At 40.3% G+C, this 22,145-nt stretch overlaps 2 protein-coding genes across 2 annotated transcripts; one reads left to right on the top strand and one right to left on the bottom strand.

The window, feature by feature from the left end:
- Positions 1-882: 882 nt before the first annotated feature.
- Positions 883-18,298, top strand: LOC108239057 (afadin). Its single transcript, XM_037977947.1, has 25 exons — positions 883-1,086; positions 2,344-2,536; positions 3,374-3,480; positions 3,624-3,730; positions 3,820-3,923; positions 4,777-4,827; positions 4,979-5,184; positions 6,153-6,298; positions 8,348-8,442; positions 9,194-9,465; positions 9,719-9,862; positions 10,318-10,510; positions 10,578-10,669; positions 10,763-10,849; positions 11,865-11,930; positions 12,029-12,102; positions 13,674-13,780; positions 13,877-14,026; positions 14,147-14,241; positions 14,944-15,084; positions 16,468-17,319; positions 17,446-17,530; positions 17,786-17,834; positions 17,928-17,961; positions 18,064-18,298. The coding sequence occupies exons 1-25, from the start codon at positions 991-993 to the stop codon at positions 18,187-18,189; spliced, it is 3,672 nt and encodes a 1,223-aa protein (XP_037833875.1). The 5' UTR covers positions 883-990; the 3' UTR covers positions 18,190-18,298.
- On the bottom strand, positions 17,550-22,139 carry dusp23b (dual specificity phosphatase 23b). Its single transcript, XM_017421462.3, has 3 exons — positions 21,858-22,139; positions 19,888-20,161; positions 17,550-19,178 (listed from the first exon to the last, which is right to left on the bottom strand). The coding sequence occupies exons 2-3, from the start codon at positions 20,155-20,157 to the stop codon at positions 18,993-18,995; spliced, it is 456 nt and encodes a 151-aa protein (XP_017276951.1). The 5' UTR covers positions 20,158-20,161; positions 21,858-22,139; the 3' UTR covers positions 17,550-18,992.
- Positions 22,140-22,145: the final 6 nt, after the last annotated feature.

The raw sequence follows: 22,145 nt of genomic DNA on the forward strand, positions 1-22,145 counted from the left end.
TCACAAAGTTTGACAACGCTGTAATAAAATGTTCTTCTTTTCTCATCATAAGTTGAATCTTAGTTGAAAACTCTATTCTGGGAGATATGACGCTGTGAAACGTTTGCCACTGACTGGAACAAAAACACAGAACAAATGTGATTAATTTGACCCTCATCTGTGTGTAAACAGAGACGATAGATTCCTGATGATTCCCTGTGATAGAAGAGGCATGTTTGATTAAAACCTATAAAACCAGTGTTTCTGTGGTTGGTGCTCGGGTCCAAAAACTTCCGTTTGAATTTAAATCCAAACAAAAAGCCTCAGCTATTCAAACATCTTTTCTGTATAATTCAACATTCAGACAACAATACTTTTGATTGTTCTATTTACTGCATATCTACCACAGGCTTGTTTTTGTCAAAGCTTTTGTTCTGATGCAGATTCACCCTAAAAAACTTGGGAGCAGCCAACAAAAGCTGTCCCATATACATAGAGCTGAATGAATGGGAAGACACGTAAATTGTGCAGAAAATGACTGGTATGCATGAGGAGCTGGATCAGCTGGAGCGTAAATATCTGTGTCGCTGTGCGAAGAAATTTCTAATATAAAAAAAACAACATTTCAGATAATCGCACACCATTAGGAAGACGTGATGTCTTCGAGGCATTTTTCTGCATCAAAACAAATGTTGCACTTGAAGTCATGGGAATGATGAGAAATTATTGTTTAATGTTCCTTTGTCTTTCTCTGTCCGACTTATTACCAGTTTGCCTGTTTGCCTCATTTACCAAAGCGCCACTGACCTGTGAAATGAGGGCAGGGGGTCGCAGGGGGCTCACAGAGGGGGCGAAGATGAGGGGAAATCATTTGAACAACCTACCACAGCGGATGAGTTGAAATCGAACAGTGTGAAGGTTGAAGGAGGACTGCTCTGTCACTCTGTTTTCTCCCCGTCTACCTTTCAGAAGAAAAAGTCACTGGTTGAGGCGAAGCTTTGAGGCTGAAAGATGTCGGACGAGGAGGAACGGGAGAAATTAGCTAAAGTCATCAGACAGTGGAACAGCAGCAGACTGGACCTGTTTGAAATGAGCCAACCTGATGAGGTGAGTCCTCAGCCAACGCCAACACTTCCCGTGACGTGGGATTTGATCCATATAAGGAATATTCTGCTTTTCCCCAATGCTTCAGTTCTGTTAATGCACCTTGAAATGCAAAGCCTCATTATTTCATGTCAGTTTTTTTTATTTATTTCATTTAAACTGATTAATCACTGCTCTGTTTTTCAACTTCAGGTCACTGGATGTTACTTTTACACCTAGAATAAATAGAAGTAGAAGATATCTGAAGAAATGTTGAAGGGTATCAAGGCAGCTCAGGCCAAACATTTCAACACAGCTTTGCAGTAATCTAAGCTCAGAAAACAAAAATAACAGTTTATCCGTTTTGATGCATTGAGTGTAGAAGAAAAGCTGCTGCCAGTGGCTCATTATGGTCACCATGGTAACCACAAGTTGCACCAGGAAAAACTATATAAATATGTGTGTGTGTGTGTGTGCGCGCGTCTGTCAGAACATTAAACTACTGGATGAATTTCAATAAATTTGCAGAAAGTAATCATTTGATGTATATTTACATCTGCTTAACTTTTTGGATTTTAACGAAACCTTCAGGAGATAATCATTAGATAAACATCTACAACTGATTAACCTTTTAAAGTCAATCCAGTTCAAGATGGCCGACACAGCTAAGTGACATTAGGTAAAACAAAAATGGCTACAACTCAGACAGCCTTATAGATATAAAGCTAATGGGCGGGTGATAGGCATTCCTTAAGTGCTAGGTTTCTAAAATGACACACACAGCACTTGAGTGAAGCAGCTTTAAAAGAGAACAATGTTTTTAAAAGGAATTGCAGATCTCAGTGTGGTAGCTCGGTGGTCAGTGTTGTGGTTTCGTAATCCTGAGGCTGCAGATTTAAGACCAGGCTGCATCAAGAAGGTCATCCGGTGTAAAACGAACGTCAAATATTTTGTCCGACATTCGCTGGCTGTGGCCACCCCTGAAGGAAGGAGCAGCTGACAGCAAAACAACAACAGATCTCTGTGTTTTTCTATGGGGAACGAATATTTTGAAATGTGCCAAAGTTCCACAAAACCTAAAGCCCTAGCAAGAATATTCTGACTGAGATGCACATTTTGACATTTGAATAGTTAAAACAGCACACAGTAGAGGTAGTTACATGTCAAAAATGTACAAAAATAAACAAAAAGTTAAGAGAAACAGGATCATGATGCTGAATTCACACTAAAACACGCAGAACATGCGATCCTTTAAAGACTCCCACCTTTTTTTTTCCACAGAAGCTGGAGTTTCATGGTGTGATTCGCTTCTACTTTGAGGATGACATAAAGGGAAATGTGGCCACAAAGTGTCTGCGTGTTTCCAGCAGCTCTCCAAGCCGAGAGATTGTTGAAACGCTGTCAGAGAAATTCAGGCCTGACATGAAAATGCTGTCGACTAATTATTCTCTTCATGAAATCCACACAGATAAAGGTAAGATCTTCATTCCACAAATTATTCTTGGAGTACGGTTGTGATCATGGACATGGAACATGCGAGTGGATCAAATGTTTATCGAGTGCTGGCGAGACAACGACCCATTCTCTGTCAGATGATTCAGCAACTGCCTGATAACACAATCACTTATGCCCTCCTGGCGCCCGTTCTTTATTTTCCAGCTTTTTGCAAATCAGATAATTTATAGAGACTTCACTGGTCTGCATGTGGACCAAATTAGGGCCAAACTGGATCGGATTTAGAACAAAAAAAAACACTATGTGAACGCTGACTGAACGACTTTGCTGAAATTTGTTGAAGAAGGTAAACATGAATTGTTAAAGCAGAAAATAAAAAAATGGCAAAACAGTATTTAAAAGCCTATTGTAGCAGAAAGGTAGCTACAAGGTACAAAAAAGAACCAAAATGATAGCTAAAAGCTAAATGTAAGTGTGCTGAAGCAGACTTCAAAGAGAACAAGTTTTTTTTCAGGAATTTAACATATTTAATAGGGAATTTTATTTTAAACAATGTTAAATATTTTTAAAAGTATTAAAAAATAAGTTGTAGCACACTTTTCCCAATGATGCTGAATGCTTTGATACATAAATTTGTAAAATATCACAAAACATGCAAAAGTATTTTCAGTCTAAAACACTTACAAATAAAAACTAAAACAGGAAAACAATAATGTAAATGCTTCACACTGTTAGTCCAGCTGTCCTGTTCTTGTATCAAACAACATCAGTGGTTACAGCCAAGCTAATGGGTTTGTGGTTGGAGATAATTCAGTAATAATCTGTGCTTATTTATTTATTCTGATTGTGGAAGCAGAACGTAAGTTGGAACAAGATGAGAAACCTTTGATTGTCCAATTAAGCTGGAAATCAGACAGCCGAGGAGGACGCTTTGTGCTGAAGAAAGACCAGGACAGTTTGGAGGTGAGCCTCAAACTTTAAACACCGAATTTAACTAATTTAAAAGAACAACCACATGCTGTCTGACAGGCAGCAAGAGTGCAGTTTTACTAAACTTTCCCATATGATCACACATGAAATCTGCTTCGTTCATCTGCCTGAAAAAGGAAAGCTGTCTGGAGAGAGAGAAAGGAGGCGTTCTTCAAACCTTTAAGAGGACACTGTCGAGGAAAGGAAAGAAAGCGGCAGGCCTCACACAGGGGGCAGAGAACGGGTAAAATCTGCACTGCCCACAGCTGCCAGTCCCAAAGCCAGGGTGTTGAACGCTCAGAATGAAACCCTCTCCTTTCACATCGGTTTCAGATCGGCTGAAGAGTTGCTGAACGTTACCAGCCTGCGTTTGTCCAACTTCAGCACTCGGAGACACTCCAAAGGAAACGAACGGCAACAGAGCCAGACTCTGGAGGGTGGGTAAAATGAAACCATACAATGAGGAGTGTGAGACACATGTAGGCACATATTAACTGCAGCATTTTACTTGTTATCACCCACCGCTTTTTACAGATATTGAGCCAAAATTTGGTGTGCTAGTAGCTTAGAGTGATCCCTGACTGATACTCTGAGTGGTAACTGATTGCACTAGATCTGTGTTTAAAACGTTCCCATTGACTATTGCAATCAGCTTTGTTTGTTAGCGGAATATCTCATAAACCACTGAACTAACTTTTGAACTCAACCCAATTTAAAATGGCTGACACAGCCAACTGATATTAGAAAACAGTAATGGTTCTAACTCAGTCGATTTTACAGATATTGACCTGAAATTTGGCGTGGTAGTAGCTGAGCATTGTTCCCAACACATACTTCAGTCGCAACACATTGTAAACATATTTGCTAAAAAACTTGGCATCAACTTTTGGAGCTAATGCAAAATATCTGGCAACCCACAGATTTCAGTTAAACTCTCAGAAATTTCAGCTAATTGGTTATACCTCAACCAGTTTTACAGATAGTGAGCTAAAATTTGGCATGGTAGTAGCTGACAGACCTTCTCAACACATAGCATAAGCACTAACAAATCATGCAGAATATCATCATCATCATTAGATTTTGCATAACGTTTTTTTTCAGGTTTGACCAAAGTGGCTGCCATTCCATCGTTTTTCAACATAAAGATGATTTTAGTCTAGAATTTCAACACAAAAGGTGGCGGGTGATATGCATTTCTTTAAAGCCTTCAGTTCGTTTGAAAGTTTAAGCTTTAAATTACACTGCAAGTTAAGTTTTAAAAGCTGTGGTTTCTGTGTTTGTGTCGTTTAGATTTTTCAAAGCAGCCTGGATTACCAGTCAGAGTTCAGATCAGTGATAATGGTGAGCGTGAAATAAAAACATGCTTCATTGTCATCATATGATTCTTTAAATAATTTGATTTATTTATTTTAAGTTATGATCCCTGCTGGTTAAAAGCTCATTGTCTTTCTGCCCCCTGCTGGTGCATTTTATCTTTTTTTTAATGTTTCAGCTGAGGAGGCCTTCCTGTCAGCGGTCATAAATTACACCAACAGCTCCACAGTTCATTTCAAGCTCTCACCTGCGTACATCCTTTACGCTGCGAGCCGGTTTGTTCTGCTTCGCCATCACAGCCGAGGCTCTCAGTCCTCTGGAAGCGCACACACTGTCGCGTCTATCACAAACAAAATGGTGGCCATGACAAGGAACGTGATCCAGGCAAGTTTATGAACACTTTTCAATGCAGCTACAGCCCAACATTTTGATGTTTGAACTGTAAAGGAAGTGGTAAAGAGAACCAAGACAGAGGCTCAATTTGGTCACCATGGTAACCACACACCTGTGTCTGTCACTCCCTGACCGCCAAGTTAATGAGAGGCAGACAGAAAAGTAAGCCTCAAACAAACACTCACTGTATGAGAACTGTAAGTCAGATCTTAAAAATTCCTGAACTGTGAGCGGCAGAAGGCCGATGGTGACACGTGTGAAGTTTTGTTTTCACAGTGTTTTATGTAGAACATATGACAAGATATAAATTTACAGTTTTGAAAAGAATTATGAGCTAAAATATAATTGAATCTGCGGAAACGTGGCTGTTCACTCTTTGCATTCTGGGGGATTTGAGAGAAAAGCAATAAGTCCTATTGGAGTGAAAAAGACACTGGGTGACAAAATTTAATTTGTACATTTACCACAAGGAGTTGCGGTAGTAAGAAGAGTTTGTTTGTAAAAGATCAGGAAATTTTAGACAATCTGTGTGACGTCATCATCAGTCAGTTGAACGTTCCCTGTAAAAATCTGTAAAATTCCTCAAACTTAAACTACAATTGTGTAAAAACCATAAAAGATATAAAAATGCCAATTCACACATATAAAGTCCAACTTTCTCTGACCCGATTGAACTCTGAATGATATTTCTACTTTGATGTGTGTCCGGGATAAAAAGCTCCAAAGTTGGTTGCATATTCTCTCAAAATTGCATTGACCTCCATTTTTTTTCCCCTCACAGTAAATTTTGTTTAAGTTGCGCGACGTACCACGACCAAAAGTCATAGCACACCAGTCCTGATCTCGCTGCATGATTTGATGTGTAGTTTGCACATTTCATTTGATAGTTTTTTTTAAATACCTGCTCTTCACAGGCACATTTACAAATGTTTTTAAAGTTTAATGTGTTTAATCTGCAGAGACAGCAGACAATCGCGGGGGCTCTTGCCTTCTGGATGGCCAACTCGTCTGAGCTGCTGAACTTCCTCAAACACGATGAAGATCTCCGCCCGCTCACACAGCAGAGTCAGCTGGACCTTTCCCACCTGGTGCAAAAAGCCTACAGGTACAGATCACACACCAGCACTTTGCATTATATTGCTGAATTAAGCAAAGCCTTGCTTAAGAATGTTACTCCAAAAGCTACATTTGGTCAGAATTAACAATGTTTTCACAGATGTGTAAATTAAACATGAAAGAGCAGAAATTACTAAAATAAGGAGTTTTGGTATTAAATAAAATGCAGGTAATAAAGCATAAAGGTAGATATTTCCCTCTCTAGTATCGCCACTTGATGGTAGCTTTGGTTTATCATTAAACTTGTTTTTTGACATACTGTGACATACTATTCTACTACCTCAGGTTCAAGCTGCACCATCTTTTCATTCAATAAATTTGAGAAGTTGAACATTTAATGGGTGATGGTCTCTTCTGTTTATCATCAGTTGTCCTCTTGTGTCCACGTCCAGGGAGGTTGTCTCCAGTCCTGTGGACCTTAACCTTCTGAATAATCTGAGCAGCTGTAGTCACAGGAACATCCAGCTGCTTGGAGATGGTCTTATAGTCTTTACCTTTAACATGATGTCAATAATTGTCTTTCTAAGCTCCTGAGACAACTCTGTCCTCAGCTTTCTGTGCTCCATGTTCAGTGTGTTACACACCATGATACCAAACAGCACAGTGACTACCTGTCACCTTTTAAACAGACAGACTGACTGATTACAAGACTGAAGACACCTGTGATAAAACTACACACTTTAGTTTAACCTGTCCCTGTGGGAAAATTAGTTTCAGGGCTTCCTAATGGTACCATCCCTTTTATCAAGGTCAGTTTCTTTATTTTATTTTTTTTTTGTTTTAACTTTGTTGAAACAAGTTTTAAAACCAATGACTGATTTTTTTTTTGTCAAACTTCAAGATTTCTTTCCTTTTATTTTTTATTTTTATTTTTGTCAGTTTCAAGTTATGAAAAGGGTACAAGCACATTTATCCACTTGTGTATCCGTTTTACAAACCTGAGACTTGTTACCAGGCAAAAAGAGTCAAAAAATAAAACAAAAAATAGATGTAATAAAAGTAACACTTCTCGAAGGAATGCATGTGCATGCCAAAGGTTTAAACAAATATCTCGTGCAGTCTGTAAGCATTAATAAAGTCAGGGATGACTGAGACACTGCAACAAATTTTAGCTCAACATCTATTAAAAAGTTATATTCAATTTTTGGTTGCTAAGGTTGGTTAGCTGAAGTGGCCATCTTGAATTGGGTTGTTGATCCAATAATTACTTCATGAAGGTTTCATTAAAATCTGCCCAGTAGTTGATGAGAAAAAGACGCACACACACACACACACACACACAGGCAGTGATATGATCATCTACTTTCTGGCACTGGGCAATAAGAAATGTTGTTCAGTCCTACACAAAAAGGGACACCTGGTCATTTGATTTGTGCTGAAAGCAAGCCAGATGGCTCGGAGCTCTTTGTCATTTTAACAAAAAACATTCAAATTCTGATTCATCAGCCCTGAAGACAGTTTCCAGTTTTGTCTCATTTAAGCGTAAATGTTGTAGGAACCAGAAAGGACATTTGTACAATGAATTATTCATTCTTTTAAGCTCTTTAACGACTTTCCTGCAATTTTAAAAAGGCTGTATAGAGATAATGTCTTTGTCTGTGTCTGTAGTGTTAGCAAAATAGCTCATGGACCACAGCGCAGATTTTTAGAGGAAACTCTCAGGAAGTATTCCTTGGATGTTCATCTACAAGTGATCAACTTTTGGAATCATTCCAATTTCAGATGGCTGCCACAGCTAATCAACTTTAGCAAACACAAAAAATGGCCATATTTAGCCAGTTTGGTGTGGTAGTAGCTGAGAATCCTTCACGACACATTCTCTGAGCACTAATGCATCTTGTGGGATCTCATAATATCACATGGGATCGCGCATAACAAAATTTAGAAGGTTTGATCAAAATGGCTAAAACTTAGTTTAGATTTTTGACATGAAAGGTGGCAGGAGATATACATACCTTCAAGGCGTGCTAAGCCTTTATTTCCATCTTAGCTCAGACCTACCATATAATGTTTCATTTTTATGTTTTATTCCTCAAAGCCTCCTGCTTCGGTGCCAACAGAATGAGCTGAGAAAACATTTACCGATTTTTCTGATTGATCCTGAGCAGCACGGCGCACTGCCAGCTGGTATAGGTACAGATTTAATTATTTATTACAGATATGGACTAAAACGAATAAAATGTTTCACTTTAAACACAATTCCTGCAAAAGATCTATAGTTGTCTTCTGTGTCACTGGTTACTTTTAGCTGGCATTTTACCAATTTTTAAAATACCATTTTGCACTTTTTAGTTTTCAGCTAGTGTTTTGTCTTTTAGCTAGCAATTTAGCTCCTTTTAGCTTCTTTTTTGTGTTTTGCTCCTTTTAATTTGTTCTTTGTTGTTTTTGCTTTTGCATTTAGCTAGGGTATTTTAACCTTTTTGCTTTTAGCTAGTGTTTTCCTCTTTTTAATGTGTATTTTTCTCCTTTTAGCTTTTACGTCTGCTTTTTTTTAGCTTGCATTTTGCTCCTTTTAGCTAGCATTTTTACAACTTTTTCCTGTTAATTTACATTTTTCTCCCTGTAGCTAGTATTTTTTCCCCTTTAGTTTTTAGCTGGCATTTTGCTACGTCTAAATCTTGTTTTGTTCTTTTGAATTTTTAGCTGGTGTTTTTATTTCTTTTATTTTCTTTTTCATTTTAGTTTGCAGTCTGTTTCTTTTAGCTTTAACTACTCAGTTTCAACTTCTTCAGCAAATTTCTTCAAAGTCATTTAGCGTTCAGCATTCAAACTGCAGTTTTGCAGAAAGTGCAGACTCTCTTGTTTAAAGTCTGACTTCAAAATAATAATAATAATAATAATAATAAAAAAGGTCTGTAGCTGTGTTTTGTCTCGCTGGTTGCAGAGATGGTGCTGAACACCTTGATGAACGCCATGTCGCTGTTTCGCCGCTGTCGGGTCAACCCGGCCCTCACCATCCAGCTCTTCTCTCAGCTCTTTCACTTCATCAGCGCCTGGCTTTTTAACCAGCTCATGAAGCCAGAAGCCACCGCTCCAGGCCTACGCTCCCACTACTGGGGATCTGCCCTGCGCCGGAGGCTGGCGCCCATCGAAGCCTGGGCGGAGAGGCAGGGCCTGGAGCTGGCTGCTGACTGCCACCTGGGACACATCATACAGGTCTGTCTGCCTGCAAACAAAGAAGAAGAAAACAACTCAACAAACAACAACAAAAAAAGGCTTAGACTCGAGTTTTGTTATGAACCAGATGAGTCATTTAAACCACTAAGGTGTTAAACTTGAATTAAGAGCTCTTAGTTCTTATCTCTGTGTGATAATGCAGCTCTGAAATCTCAGCTTTCATTTACAGCGCACAAGAACATGTCTCTTTCTGATGCAAGATGTTAAAATAGTCCTGCCTGGCTGTTTCTAGGCAACCACCCTTCTGACCATGAACAAGTACTCGACGCAGGACGCCAAGGACATCCGGAGCACCTGTTTCAAGTTGAACTCGCTGCAGTTGCGGGTGTTGTTGGCTGGCTACCTCTATGCAACCAATGAGCCTCACATCCCTCCTGTGAGCACTTTTAATCCTCCTCCTCGTGCAATAAAGTTTTTTTTTTTTTCATATCACAACGGGATTTTAATCGTCTTATGTCCATTTTGGCACTGTAAGACTTGAGCTCAAAGTTTGCAGTGAGAGTTTGTTACAGAAGCTTCAGGCGCAGAACATGAGCTCAGCTGTATTGATTTAACAGCATGAATAATTTACAATAATGAATATGATCCTGAATAATACATGAAGAATAGTGAAATGGGTTGTCATATTACTCTATTGATTCTGAGTGAACCACTGCTCATATATTTTAATAGTAGGGTACAAATATTACTAGGGCTGCCTATAGCAGGCCACTGTTGATTAAACCTCTGCTCTTTTGCACACTGTTTGTTGTGTTTGTTGCTCTTTTTCTCAGCCGACTAGCATCATTGTTACTCCTGCAACTAATGTCAATCAAATCATCCTATTGGCAGGATTTGATTGACGCTGTGGTAGGAGCTGCTGGGGCCTCGGACCTGAGTCAGAGTGAGGGACAGGACATCCAGCTGGAGGAGAGTCTCGATCTGCCCCTGCCTTTCCTGCTGCCGGAGGGAGGGTACTCCTGTGACACCGTGAGAGGCATCCCTCAAGGGTTTCAAGAGTTTTTGGAGCCAATATGTCAGAAAGGTAGGAGGTTTTTGCTCTCATATGTTAATGATGACCTCCATATTACCATATTATCTTCCTGCTGCAGGTCTCTGTTCTTTGACACGTCACCCGAAATCCAAAGGCGACTGGACTGTGTACTTCAGTGAATTAGCACATACTGAGGAGGACACATACTTGGTAAAGACAGCGAATTATAGTTGGGGGTTCCAGATGGGTTGAAATGATGATTTACCATGAAGTTACCTTTTTTTTGTTTTTTTTCTTCAGCAGGAAATACAAAGACAGCCAGAGATTGAGACCATCTCTCTGCACAAACCTCTGAACAGCGGGATGGGAATTAGCATTGTAGCTGCTAAGGTAATATGTTGCATCTGTTCAAACGTGGAAACTCTCAGCACCAACTAGAACTACAACATTTCTGAAGAGGTTTTGGAGGATGCCAACGCAGCTTCTGTCTAAAAATCCAACATAACTTTGTAGTAATCTAAGAACAAATGACTATAGTTTGATGTATGAACTGTATAAAAGAGTAAAGAGAACCAAGAAATATTAAATTTGTGGCCAATTAACCTTAAACCTGTGTCTGTCACTCTCTGACTGCCAAGTTCAGTAAAGGCAGACAGAAACAGCTTGATAAAAGGCAGAAGACTCTGATGGTCACACATGGGAATTTTTATGTTTCTGCAGTGTTTTATGCAGGAGATATGATAAGTTAAAAGACCCTTCACTTACAGTTTTGAGAAGAAAATTTTGAGCGTAAATAAAATTGAAGCTTGGGTGTGCACTGTCTGCATCCTGGGGGCATTTGATAACAAACTGACTGTCCAATAACAGTGAAGACAAACTGGGTAAAAGGAGACTGTTGAACAGCTAGAATCCTCCATCAGAGCAGAATGGGACAACATTCCCTCTAAAACCTCCAGCAGCTGCTCTCCTCAGTTCCTGGATGTTTACAGACTGATGTTAGAAGAAGAGGAGAGGCTTCACAGAGGAAACATGGACCTGGAACAACCTTAAAGAGATGTGCTGCTGCCATCAAATTCAAAATTACCTTATTTTTTCCAGAATTATTTCCAAATTCCAAAAAAAACATTTTATATGTTTACTCTGTTCCCTTGTGAAACAATTCCTAAGATAGAGCGTGACATTTTGTGGAAAGAAATCTGTAAACAATAAAATCATCAAACTTAAACTGTGATTGTGTAAAAACTGATATAAGATGTGAAAATGGCAGTTCAGACAAAATCTCACTTGGTGTTTAATTTGCATCTTTTCTGTCAAAGCTGCTTAATGAAACAGGACAGCAGTAAGGCTGCTTCAGAGTCTATGCTTTGGTCCCCTTAATGACCAGCCTTCCTGTTATTTTGCACAGGGAGCAGGCCAGGAGAACGTTGGGATCTATATTAAATCTGTTGTCAGGGGAGGACCGGCTGAAATGGTGAGATCATGACCCACTTTTGGTTCAGATAGTGTTGTTTTTTTATGTTTTTACATAAGAAGAGTTTTAGCTCAATGATGTGCATTCACTGTGTGTAGAGTGGGAGGCTGGCAGCAGGAGATCAGCTGCTCAGTGCGGATGGTCAAAGTCTGCTTGGACTCAGCCAAGAAAGGTGACTACATGACATCATGACTATCACCCACGCTTTTTTGGCGATAATATCTTTGCCCGTGTCTGTGTGTGTATGTGCGTTCATCTTGTCTGTACCATCCATATATTCAGTGATAAATAAGCATTGGATGTACACTAAAACAGCCAAATGACCTTAGCAAACACAAAAATGGCTATAACTCAGTGAATGTTTTAGATTTCAAGCTAAAATTGGGTGTGGTGTGATATACTCAAAGCGCTAACATATAATGAGACTGTGCATAATGTTAGTTCAAGGTCTGACCAAAACAGCTACAACCTGTGATGGACTGACACCCCACCTGTCCCCGCCTCTCGTGCATCCTGAGAATAAATATCAGTTGGGCAGGCACCGGCCTAAATCTCTGAATCTCCACCACACCTTTATTTGATATAAATTCATAGGCTGAATACATTCAAAAGCCTCACTCCCACTGAACAGCAAACACACAGAGGAGCATAGAGGCATTTAGAGATTTAGAGTAGATCTTTGCAAATGTATCCCCCCCTCTCTTTGTTTTGTTGCCTCATAACATTGAGTTTTATTATTTTTTGTTTTTATTATATGAAAAGCACTCCAGATTAACAAGGTTAAATAGATGAAAAAAAAACCCAAACCTTTTGATAAATAATCCTAAAAATTATAAAACTAAAAAATGGTGTGTGCATATGTATTCACCCCTTTTGCTTTAAACCACCATTATGTGCAGAAGCCACATAAGCAGATACTAGATTCACTAATCAAGGAGGAAAATAGGCCTCTAATGTTTTATATCTCCCCTCTGTCTTTAATTTTCTGTGCTCTGTTCGTATTTGGTCCGGCTGGTTCAAACTGCTTGATTGATAATTTATCTTCTAATTTTAGTCTTAAAAATAGATTTTCAAATTATTAAAATCTTGCAAAACCCTGGGCATCCTCTGCATGAGACTATTACACAACAGTAGAGTGTCTTCACCAGACCGCTACAGGAGATCCTTCCTCCCAACAGCCATCAGCATCTACAACAACTCTTTGAAGAATCTTGAGTAACATGAGTTATACCAGCATTTAACTTCCCTCTGGGATCAATAAAGTATTTTTGAATTGAATTAAACTGAAATAGAAATTCCCTGTTGGTTGCAGCAGATTATGCTGCAAGATGTTTCTGCGTTTGATAAGACCGCGTGAGGTCTAGTGTTAGTAGATGATGTATCAATGAGCTAAAACCAGCAGAATGTGTCTGGTTTTAGAAGGGCAAGCCTGCCCTGATAAACTGGCCACACCAGAGAATGGAGATGGACACCAGCTCCCTGTGACACTGCATGGAAAGGCAGGTCAAGAGAATGGATGGATGACAGATGATCTTAGTCTAAAACTCTGGCATGAAAGATGATGAGCGATGTGCATGCCTTCAAGTAATGCTAGCCCTTTAATTTTTAATGTCTTTGAACATAAAAATGTGCTTCAGTTTAAATCCGATATTCATTTCAGGACACCGTAAAAACTCCACCTGTACTTTCCCAGTCAATCGTGACGTAGCGTTCCTAACCTTCTGGATCCTACTTTGCTTTTAGGGCAGCAGCAGTCATGACGCAGACCGGCCCTGTTGTGACCTTACAGGTTGCAAAGTCTGGAGCGAGCTATCATGGTCTCGAGGCTCTGCTGAATGACAGCACTCCGGGTCAGAACCTAATAAAACATCAGGACCTGTTTTTTTTTTTTTTTAACCCTGTCTGCCTCGTACCACCCTATAGTTAAAATCTAATTTTCCCATCAGGCGATGAAGACCACCCTAAAGAAGCTTCTATGCCGCCCTGCGTTGTGGACCTCTGCCCCTCAGGGAGGCTCCTCGGAGGCAGCAGGAGCAAGAAAGAGCAGATAATGCAGAGAAACAGGCAACTTTACCGCTCCAACCCCAACATGACCGGTGAGTGAACTTGTGTTTGTGTAACCTTTAGCTGCTGGGCACACGCAGTGTCTGAAATACATTTAATGCACGAGGGTGAGCGAATAAAACAGCTCCGGCACTATTTTCTGCTCGTTCCAGCAGACTTTGGCCTGCAGGGAGGAGAGGAATCGGCTGACCCTGACGTGAAAAGAAACATCGCTACGTCTATTTCCAGCATCAACCTTTGCACCGATGTAAGATTTTTATACATTTATTAAATATTCTTTCATCTGACATTTTACGACGATGACCCCACAGTCAGATAATAGAAAGAGAATCAGGAATTGATGAAAGTTTGATTTGATTAAACTTTGATTTTACAATGGGCTGCAAAAGTGTTCACCCCCTTGGTGTCCTTTCTATTTTTTTGCTTTAGAACCTGATATTTTATGAGTTATGAACCAATGCACAAATAAATTAAAGATAAATTAAAGGTCTAGCATTCTTTCAAGGAATGCATATCACCCAGCTAATTTCATGTTTGTGTTTTAGACTAACATTGTCTCATGTTAAGAAAGGGAATTGTAGCTGTTTTGGTCAAACCTTGAAAATAACGTTATATTGCTCCATCAGTTCTCCCTTTAACTCTGACCAGTTTCCCAGTCCCTGCTGATAAAAAAAATTATCCCCACAGCATGCTGCTGCCACCACCATGCTTCACTATAGGGATCTTGTTCTCAGCAAGATAGGAGATGTTGGGTAAAATTGTTTCTCTATATGCTCCAAGTCTCCTTTGTGAAACATTTGTTGATGATAACAAAAAAAAGGGTTTGTAAGCGAAAGACACAAATCTATCAAACACCGAAAATGTCGATTAGCTGCTGCTTCGTAAATGTTAGAGATTTGATGTCACATGGGGAGTAATCTTTTTTTTTCTTCTTCTTCTTTTAAATAAGACATTTCAGAGAGAGTACTTGACACTTCCAAACCCTAAATCCAGGGACAGAGTTGAATCTGAACTGAGCCGACCACAGCAAACCTTCAAAGCGTCGTTGAGTCCTTCTCATGGCCAGAGTTCCTGTTACAGAACCTTAATGGTACGTTCTAATGTGATTCTGGAGCAATTGGGTTTATACTGATGCAGATTAATTTGATTGTATCCTTCTGTTAAAGAAAGAAAAAAAAAACACTTTGGTCACAGAAATAAAACTGACAAAAATGTTTAAAAATTTATTGAAAATCACTCATTGCTTTTGAATGTTGGTTTAACAGAATTGTTTTAAAAACAAACTAATTAAGCTGATCGTGACAAAAGGATTGTACTCCAAGAACAGATTGAAATATTTTGCCCGCAGAGACATGTTAAACTAAGTTGTGTCCTGTAATCAGTTAGTCTGTCTGTTTGAAGGCTGACAGGTAGTCACAGGGCTGTTTGGTATCATGGTGTGTAACACACTGAACATGGAGCACAGGAAGCTGAGGACAGAGTTGTCTCAGGAGCTTAGAAAGACAATTATTGACATCATGTTAAAGGTAAAGACTATAAGACCATCTCCAAGCAGCTGGATGTTCCTGAGACTACAGCTGCTCAGATTATTCAGAAGGTTAAGGTCCACAGGACTGGAGACAACCTCCCTGGACGTGGACACAAGAGGACAACTGATGATAAACAGAAGAGACGGATAATATGATCGATAACCAAAGAGCCCAGAACAACTTCCTAAGAGATCAGAGGTGAACTCCAAGGTCAAAGTTCATCAGAGTCAGATCAGACCATCAGTCTGTTTGAGACAAAGTGGACTTAATGGAAGACGACCGAGGAGGACACCAAATCATAAGAAGACAGACTGGACTAATAAATATGTATTGAGAAGCAACAAAGCTTCTGGGAGAATGTCCTTTGGACAGATGAGACAAAACTGGAGCTTTTTGACAACACGTCCCATCAGCTCTGTGTTCACAGAACCAAACCTGAAACAAAGAAAAGAACCCTGAACCTACAGGGGAACATGGAGGAGGCTCGGTTCTGTTCTGCTTCTGACACAGGGGGTCCTAAATCTGTTCAGGGTCCAATGAAATCTCAAGACTTATCAAGGCCTTCTGGAGTAAACTGTGCTGCTCAGAGTCAGAAAGCTTGGTCTCTGTCTCAGGTCATGGCTCCTCCAACAGGATAATGACCCAAAACACAACTAAAAACACCAAGAATGGCTCAGAACCAAACATTGGACCGTTCTGAAAGTGGCCTCTGAGCCCTGATCTAAATCCTGCTGAACATCTGTGGAAGGAGCTGAAACATGCAGTCCTTCGTCAGTTTTGAGTCATTTCAGAGATTTTTGTGGGTTTTTCTTTTTTTAACAAAAGGATACAAACAAATTAATCCACATCCTTATATCTTTAAATTGTGTAGCATTAAATAATACAAGCTTGTGCAAATACAGCAAGATAAATTCAACTGACTCCTCTGTCTTTTCCTGTTTCAGCGTCAGGCTCTCTCACAAGAGAGTTTGTGCGTGGACAGTGGAGGACCCCTGCTGGACAAAAGGCAGAGCACACGGGAACAAAGGGACCAAATTTCATCCTCCCCGATTCGCTCAAGTGTTTCTACACACAACATCTGCTCCGATCACAGCTCTCCTTTGAAACAACAGCAGGGCAGCCATAAAAGCACTGCTGGTGCCTGGAGAACCCCCTTTTCACAGCAGTCCACGCCTTCAGCCCGGCCGATATGCATCGACATCCCTCTAACCAGAGCTGTGAGCGCACAGTCGAATCCTCTGCTCAGCACCTTCCAGCAGAGCTCTTTGGTAGCGGTGAAGAGGAGCCAAGCTCTGAAAACCAAGCAGAGCCCTCAAAGTCCCATTTACGCGAGTCCTATATCTGCAACCAAGAAGCAACCTCGGCCTCCGGTTCCGTGGCAGCAGCAAAGACCAAGCACCTGTGGAGGCCGAGCAGAAAAGCCCCAAGTGAGCGTCACTCCAGCAAAACACGTTTCCTTCCAAGAACCGCCCTCCAAGCCGAAGACCGCAGGTCCCGTAAAGCAGAGAGACCGCCGGGAGCTGCGTGACCCCTGGAGGAGGGAGGCCCAGGAGAAACTGCGGGAGCAGGGGAGGCTTCAGGCCGTGGAGCTCCTGCAGAAGGAGGTGCAGCTACTCCAGGCCAAAGCCGAGCGAACGGCGGCGGAGAACGAGCAACTCGGGAGGCTCAGCCTGGAGTGGCGGTTCCAGATGAGGCTGCAGGAAGTTCAGAAGAGGGGAGAGGAAGAGGAGGAGGACGAGGACTGGGACACGATGGTGACCCTGCAGCAGCTTGGAGACACAACGCCAAAAGCCGAGGTCGGCCAGGGAACCAAACTGACATGAACACTAAATTGTGTTTTTGGTTTTAAAAGTTGTCAACCTAAATCACATTTAAAGATGTTTTAAAAATATTAAACTTTAATTATTATTTTCCATGTTTAGAACAATGGATGCTGTGGTGGAAATAACTGGGAACAGAAAGAAGAAAAGCAGACAGGGAGTCATTTCTCCCACAAGGAAGACAAAGGTACAATAGGAATAAAATATATTTTTACTGTCAGCTTCATTTATTGAAATTAAAGACAGAATTCAAGCTAGAGTTTCAGACTTTTGTCACCTTAAAATGAGAAGGTAGCTGTTTTCATCAAACCCTGTAAATGATGTCATGGAAGATCTCACAGGATGTGTTAGCACAAGCCTCAGAGTGTGTGTTATGAATGACTCTCAGCTACTGCCACACCAAGTCTTAGCCCAATATATTTTTTGGTTTATTTTCGGACAGAAAAAGGAGCAAACGAACTGAAGCAGGACGACTACGTGACGCAGACAGAGTGAGTTTACATTTTCACACAAACAGCTTCATAATTAAACTGAAATCAAGAAAGTATTTCTGCAGCTTCCCTGGCATGAATATTTAATGACAGAAATGTGCCAAAACAGACGTGCAAAAAGAGGAAAGTAATTATTTTATTTTAAAAGTGCTAGAAAAGTGTCCCTGAGTAAACCACACACCATAAACGTATTTTAAAGACAACGCAGGTCGCTGTCTCTGTTAATGAGACGATACAAGTCTTTCGGTTGTATTTTCGCAGAAACCCGGAGGAGAGAATCAAGCGAGCGTCGGCTCCTGAAAAGCTTCCCTTCGGGGAGCGTCGGCGCCTCTTTACCCTTGCATCGAGTGCATAAAAGACAAGAATGACACGAGTTTAAAAAAAAAGAAGAAGAAATACAACAGTTTGGCTGTAAAATGACAAGACGCAGTACCATGTAGAAGGCAGAGTGCATGCTCAATCAGGCTAAATTCTTTCTACACAGGTGTCGGTATTTTAAAACTATTCTCTTTTCCCCACATTTTTGTGATATATAATTAATGTATATTCAAGTTTTTTCCAACATTTGTCTTTATGTATTGTTGACAGTTCAACAAAGTGATAAAAACCTTTCTAGCCTTAGATTATTTGGTGTAATAATAAGTTTTTTCTTATCTGTTTATCATTAAAGTAATAGAGGATATGAAGGTTTTGCTGTAGTTTGGAAACCCAAACAAGCATCTAATCTGTTGTTATTGTTGTTGCGTCTGTCACGCTCAGGCTCGTAAGTTAGAGGTGGGTCTATGACATTAACTTTTTCCAAAAGGCTGTGTTTAGGTGATCTACATGAAAATGCAAGGCTGGTGTTTCAGGATTTTCTCTCGCTGAAACAGTGTTTCGAAAAATACAGTTCAGGGGCTCCTAAAAAGCTGTTTCTAAAACAATAAACGTATTCACAAAATGCTGCTCCGGTGTGGACATAGCCTTAGATATGTTAACATTTCAAAAAAGTATTTTGATTTACTATCTATCTGAACACAGCTTTTTATCTATATATCTTTCTAAAATGATAAAAAATAAGGTACAATTTTTGGAGTAATTGAGGCACAACGTATTTAAGTTTAATTACTGTTTTCTAACAGCACGAGCAGAACTGATCCTTTTCAGCAGTTATAAAACTTATTTAGTGCGCTGATAAAACTGAATCACTGCCTTCTCTTGCTCGTGAGTTTCGATGGAACCGGGTCGTATTTGGCGGATCTCTTTAATGGCGTCGATGCCGGGAATCTTCCTCTTCTTCACCAGGTAGCAGGCCAGCATGGTCCCCGTTCTTCCATGGCCATGCATGCAGTGAACCGCCACACCCTGACGACAAACGAGACAAGGTTTGTTTAAACTTTGTAACACAGCACACACCCAGGATTGTCTGTTAAGACGGGTGTTTGTGCTTGTTGCGCACAGAGCTGAAACGGGGTCGGGTTTTAGTCATCACCTGCCGCAAGAGGAGATAATGTTTCAGCTTGTGTCTGCGGGTGTGCTTTTATTGGTCTGTAGTGTTAGCAAAATATCTCACAAACAAACTGAACCATTTTATTTTTTTAAACACTCAGAAAGTAATCACTGGGCATACATCTACAACTGATTAATGTCTGGAGTCAATTGGCCACAGCCAATCAGCTCAGATACTGAGCTAAACAGACGGTGTGGTAGTAGTTAAGAGTTACCCCAATGCATCCTCCGAGTGCTACCAGATCAGCAACATAATGTCAAATACAAGGTTTGAGCAACATGGCTATATCTTATTCATGACATGATTTTAGCTTAATGAATGCATTTCATTAAGGAATAATAGGTTATTAATTTGTTTGAATTTTTGACTGTTAATCCCAAAAACAAGTTGTTTTTTTGCCATCTTGCAGTCTGTTACAACAAACATTCACACTGTGAGACAGTGAAGGTGACTCAGAAAGACTTAAATAAAATCAGACGCTCCTAACAACAGACTAAGCCCAAAACAAACTTCGACGCTGACAAAGTCAAAGTTACATAATCCGTGATGTCAGCGAGGCCGTACCTCTCCCTTGGCGTTGGCGTCCTCCACCACCGAGAGAAATCTGTCGATCTGAGTTGGTGAAGGAGGAGTGAAGTCTTCGATCTTAATGTGGTGAAGCTGCAGCTCTGGACACGAGTCGTGGTGAGGCGGTTTCCTCTCGCACAGGCAAACGAGGTGCTTGATTCCACTTTCTACCAGATACCGGTACTCACACGGCATCCTGGGCATGGCCAGTCCAGCCAGTTTACCCGGCTCCACCCAGGAGAAGTTGTGTGGAGGAGAGGAGGCCATGAGTCTGAGGAGAGAGAGAGAGGTTTAGATCAGATTTGTTTTTCCTGCGGCGCAAACACACATTTAATAAAAACCTTGGTGGTATAGCAAAGTTACACTGCTGTATCTCCAGCAAATAAGACAGGTAATAAACTTGTTTATTTAGTCGTTGCCTAAATGACCGATGAGCTGAAAAGTTTCAAAACAGAAGAAATGATTCTGACAGTTCTGAACCAGAAGTCAGAAAACATACATCCCATTACATCTAATTACATTTAAAAGTGTTAAAATTCCTTAAAGGAATGCATATCACACGCCACCTATCATGACAAACTTTTAAACCAAGATCATTTTGTTGGTCACACTTTGAAAATGACATTAGATGAGATCTGTCAGCACTCAGAGAATGTGATGTGAGTCTACCACACCAAATTACAGCTTAATATTTATAAAACCGGATGAGTTATAGTGATTGTTGCATTTCATAGAGTCAGTTGGTTGTGGTGGTTATCTTGAATTGGGTTGGCTCCAATCATAGCATTCTGAGAGTTTTATTAAAATGTATCTACTGGTTCATAAAAAACATTATGGTTCCACTCAGACATCTTTTACAGGGAAGGCCTGAAAAAAACAATGTAAAACATCAGAGTGCATCCATAATAACAGCATGGCTTCAAAGTAGAAGAGTCCAGGAGCTACAATGGTCTGCCTGGTTTGATGTTTGATGGTTCAGGAAACATGAAAATTCAGTAAAGACTCAGGACTGTTGACCAGCTAGAATCCTCCGTCAGACCAGAATGGGACAACATTCCCTTTAAAACCTCCAGCAGCTGCTCTCCTCAGGTCCAGGATGTTTACAGACTGATGGTAAAAGAAGAGGAGAGGCTTCACAGAGGAAAACATGGACCTAGAACAACCTTAAAGAGATGTGTTGCTGCCATCAAATTCAAAATCAACTTTTTTTATTTTCCATTTTTTGTAGTTAAAACATTTGATATATTTACCATGTTCCACTGTGAATAAAATATGGTATTATAACAGGAAAATATTATGTATTTAACACAACGTCCCACTGTTTTCTGAATTCGGGTTGTAGTTCTATCTTGTAAACATACCAGTAATAAAGGTCAACACCTTATTATAGATCTTTAAATATCACAATGCCACAAACTATATTTTATGTAGTATTTATATAACACCTAATGAGTTTTGCGACTCTGCACAAATTTTATTTAGTTGAAAAAGGAGCAGAAATAGGTCTTTGGATTACAAAGATTGCAGACCTCCTGGCAATTTAGAAATACCCCCAATTGACTCAATCTCGCGAGATTATCGTTTGCATAACGTCAATATAACGGGATTAGGTGGTTCATTCAACTGACTTTAATCTGCTTTTATCATATCCATATTTTAAACCTTTTCCGCGTTTCTTTGTGAACACAACAGGCTGAGGTAGACAGTCCAGTGGCTCACTGTGACATGAATTTAGAAGTAATATAAAATAAAAAAACAAGAAACAGGCTAACCCGTCTTTACTGAAGCGGGTTAGAAAAACAATGCTAGCAGCTAGCATTAGCTTTGTACTACACAGCACAACCAGCTGACCTTACAGAACTTTAAAAGAATAGAGTCAGACCAGTGTTTCTTGTTAGTATAATGAAGACATTTAATGTCAAAGGAACCCGGCTACTTCACTTCATGAATTACACAGAATTACTTACAGTTTTTTGTAAGGAAAGGACGAACCGCTCCGCTTCGATCTGCTCCTGCTGCTAACTGAGCTAAAGGCTACGACCCCTCCACGGGTTGCTCGTAAACTAGAGATCACAGTGAAGTCTAACCACGCGAATGGGTTACATAATTGACTTTACAACGACAGGCGGGGCAGTACCGGCCCATCTACAGGATAATAGTTGTCATAATTAATCAGGTGTCCGTTCAAAGTCTACTCCGCCTCTCACAGTGACTGAGCACGGAGAAGCGGGTAAAGAAAATGGGTGGATGGACGT

The sequence above is a fragment of the Kryptolebias marmoratus genome, linkage group LG10 (assembly GCF_001649575.2).
Source record: "Kryptolebias marmoratus isolate JLee-2015 linkage group LG10, ASM164957v2, whole genome shotgun sequence".
In the NCBI taxonomy this organism is placed as follows: domain Eukaryota; kingdom Metazoa; phylum Chordata; class Actinopteri; order Cyprinodontiformes; family Rivulidae; genus Kryptolebias; species Kryptolebias marmoratus.

What these genes read in the sequence shown, in the direction of transcription:
- dusp23b (XM_017421462.3), bottom strand. Translation starts at nt 20,157, where the DNA reads ATGGCCTCCTCTCCTCCACACAACTTCTCCTGGGTGGAGCCGGGTAAA. An exon ending in ACGCCAACGCCAAGGGAGAG is followed by an intron (nt 19,179 to 19,887) that starts GTACGGCCTCGC and finishes GTTTGTCGTCAG; the next exon opens with GGTGTGGCGGTTCACTGCAT.
- LOC108239057 (XM_037977947.1), top strand. Translation starts at nt 991, where the DNA reads ATGTCGGACGAGGAGGAACGGGAGAAATTAGCTAAAGTCATCAGACAG. An exon ending in ATGAGCCTCACATCCCTCCT is followed by an intron (nt 9,863 to 10,317) that starts GTGAGCACTTTT and finishes TCCTATTGGCAG; the next exon opens with GATTTGATTGACGCTGTGGT. An exon ending in CTGAGGAGGACACATACTTG is followed by an intron (nt 10,670 to 10,762) that starts GTAAAGACAGCG and finishes TTTCTTCAGCAG; the next exon opens with GAAATACAAAGACAGCCAGA.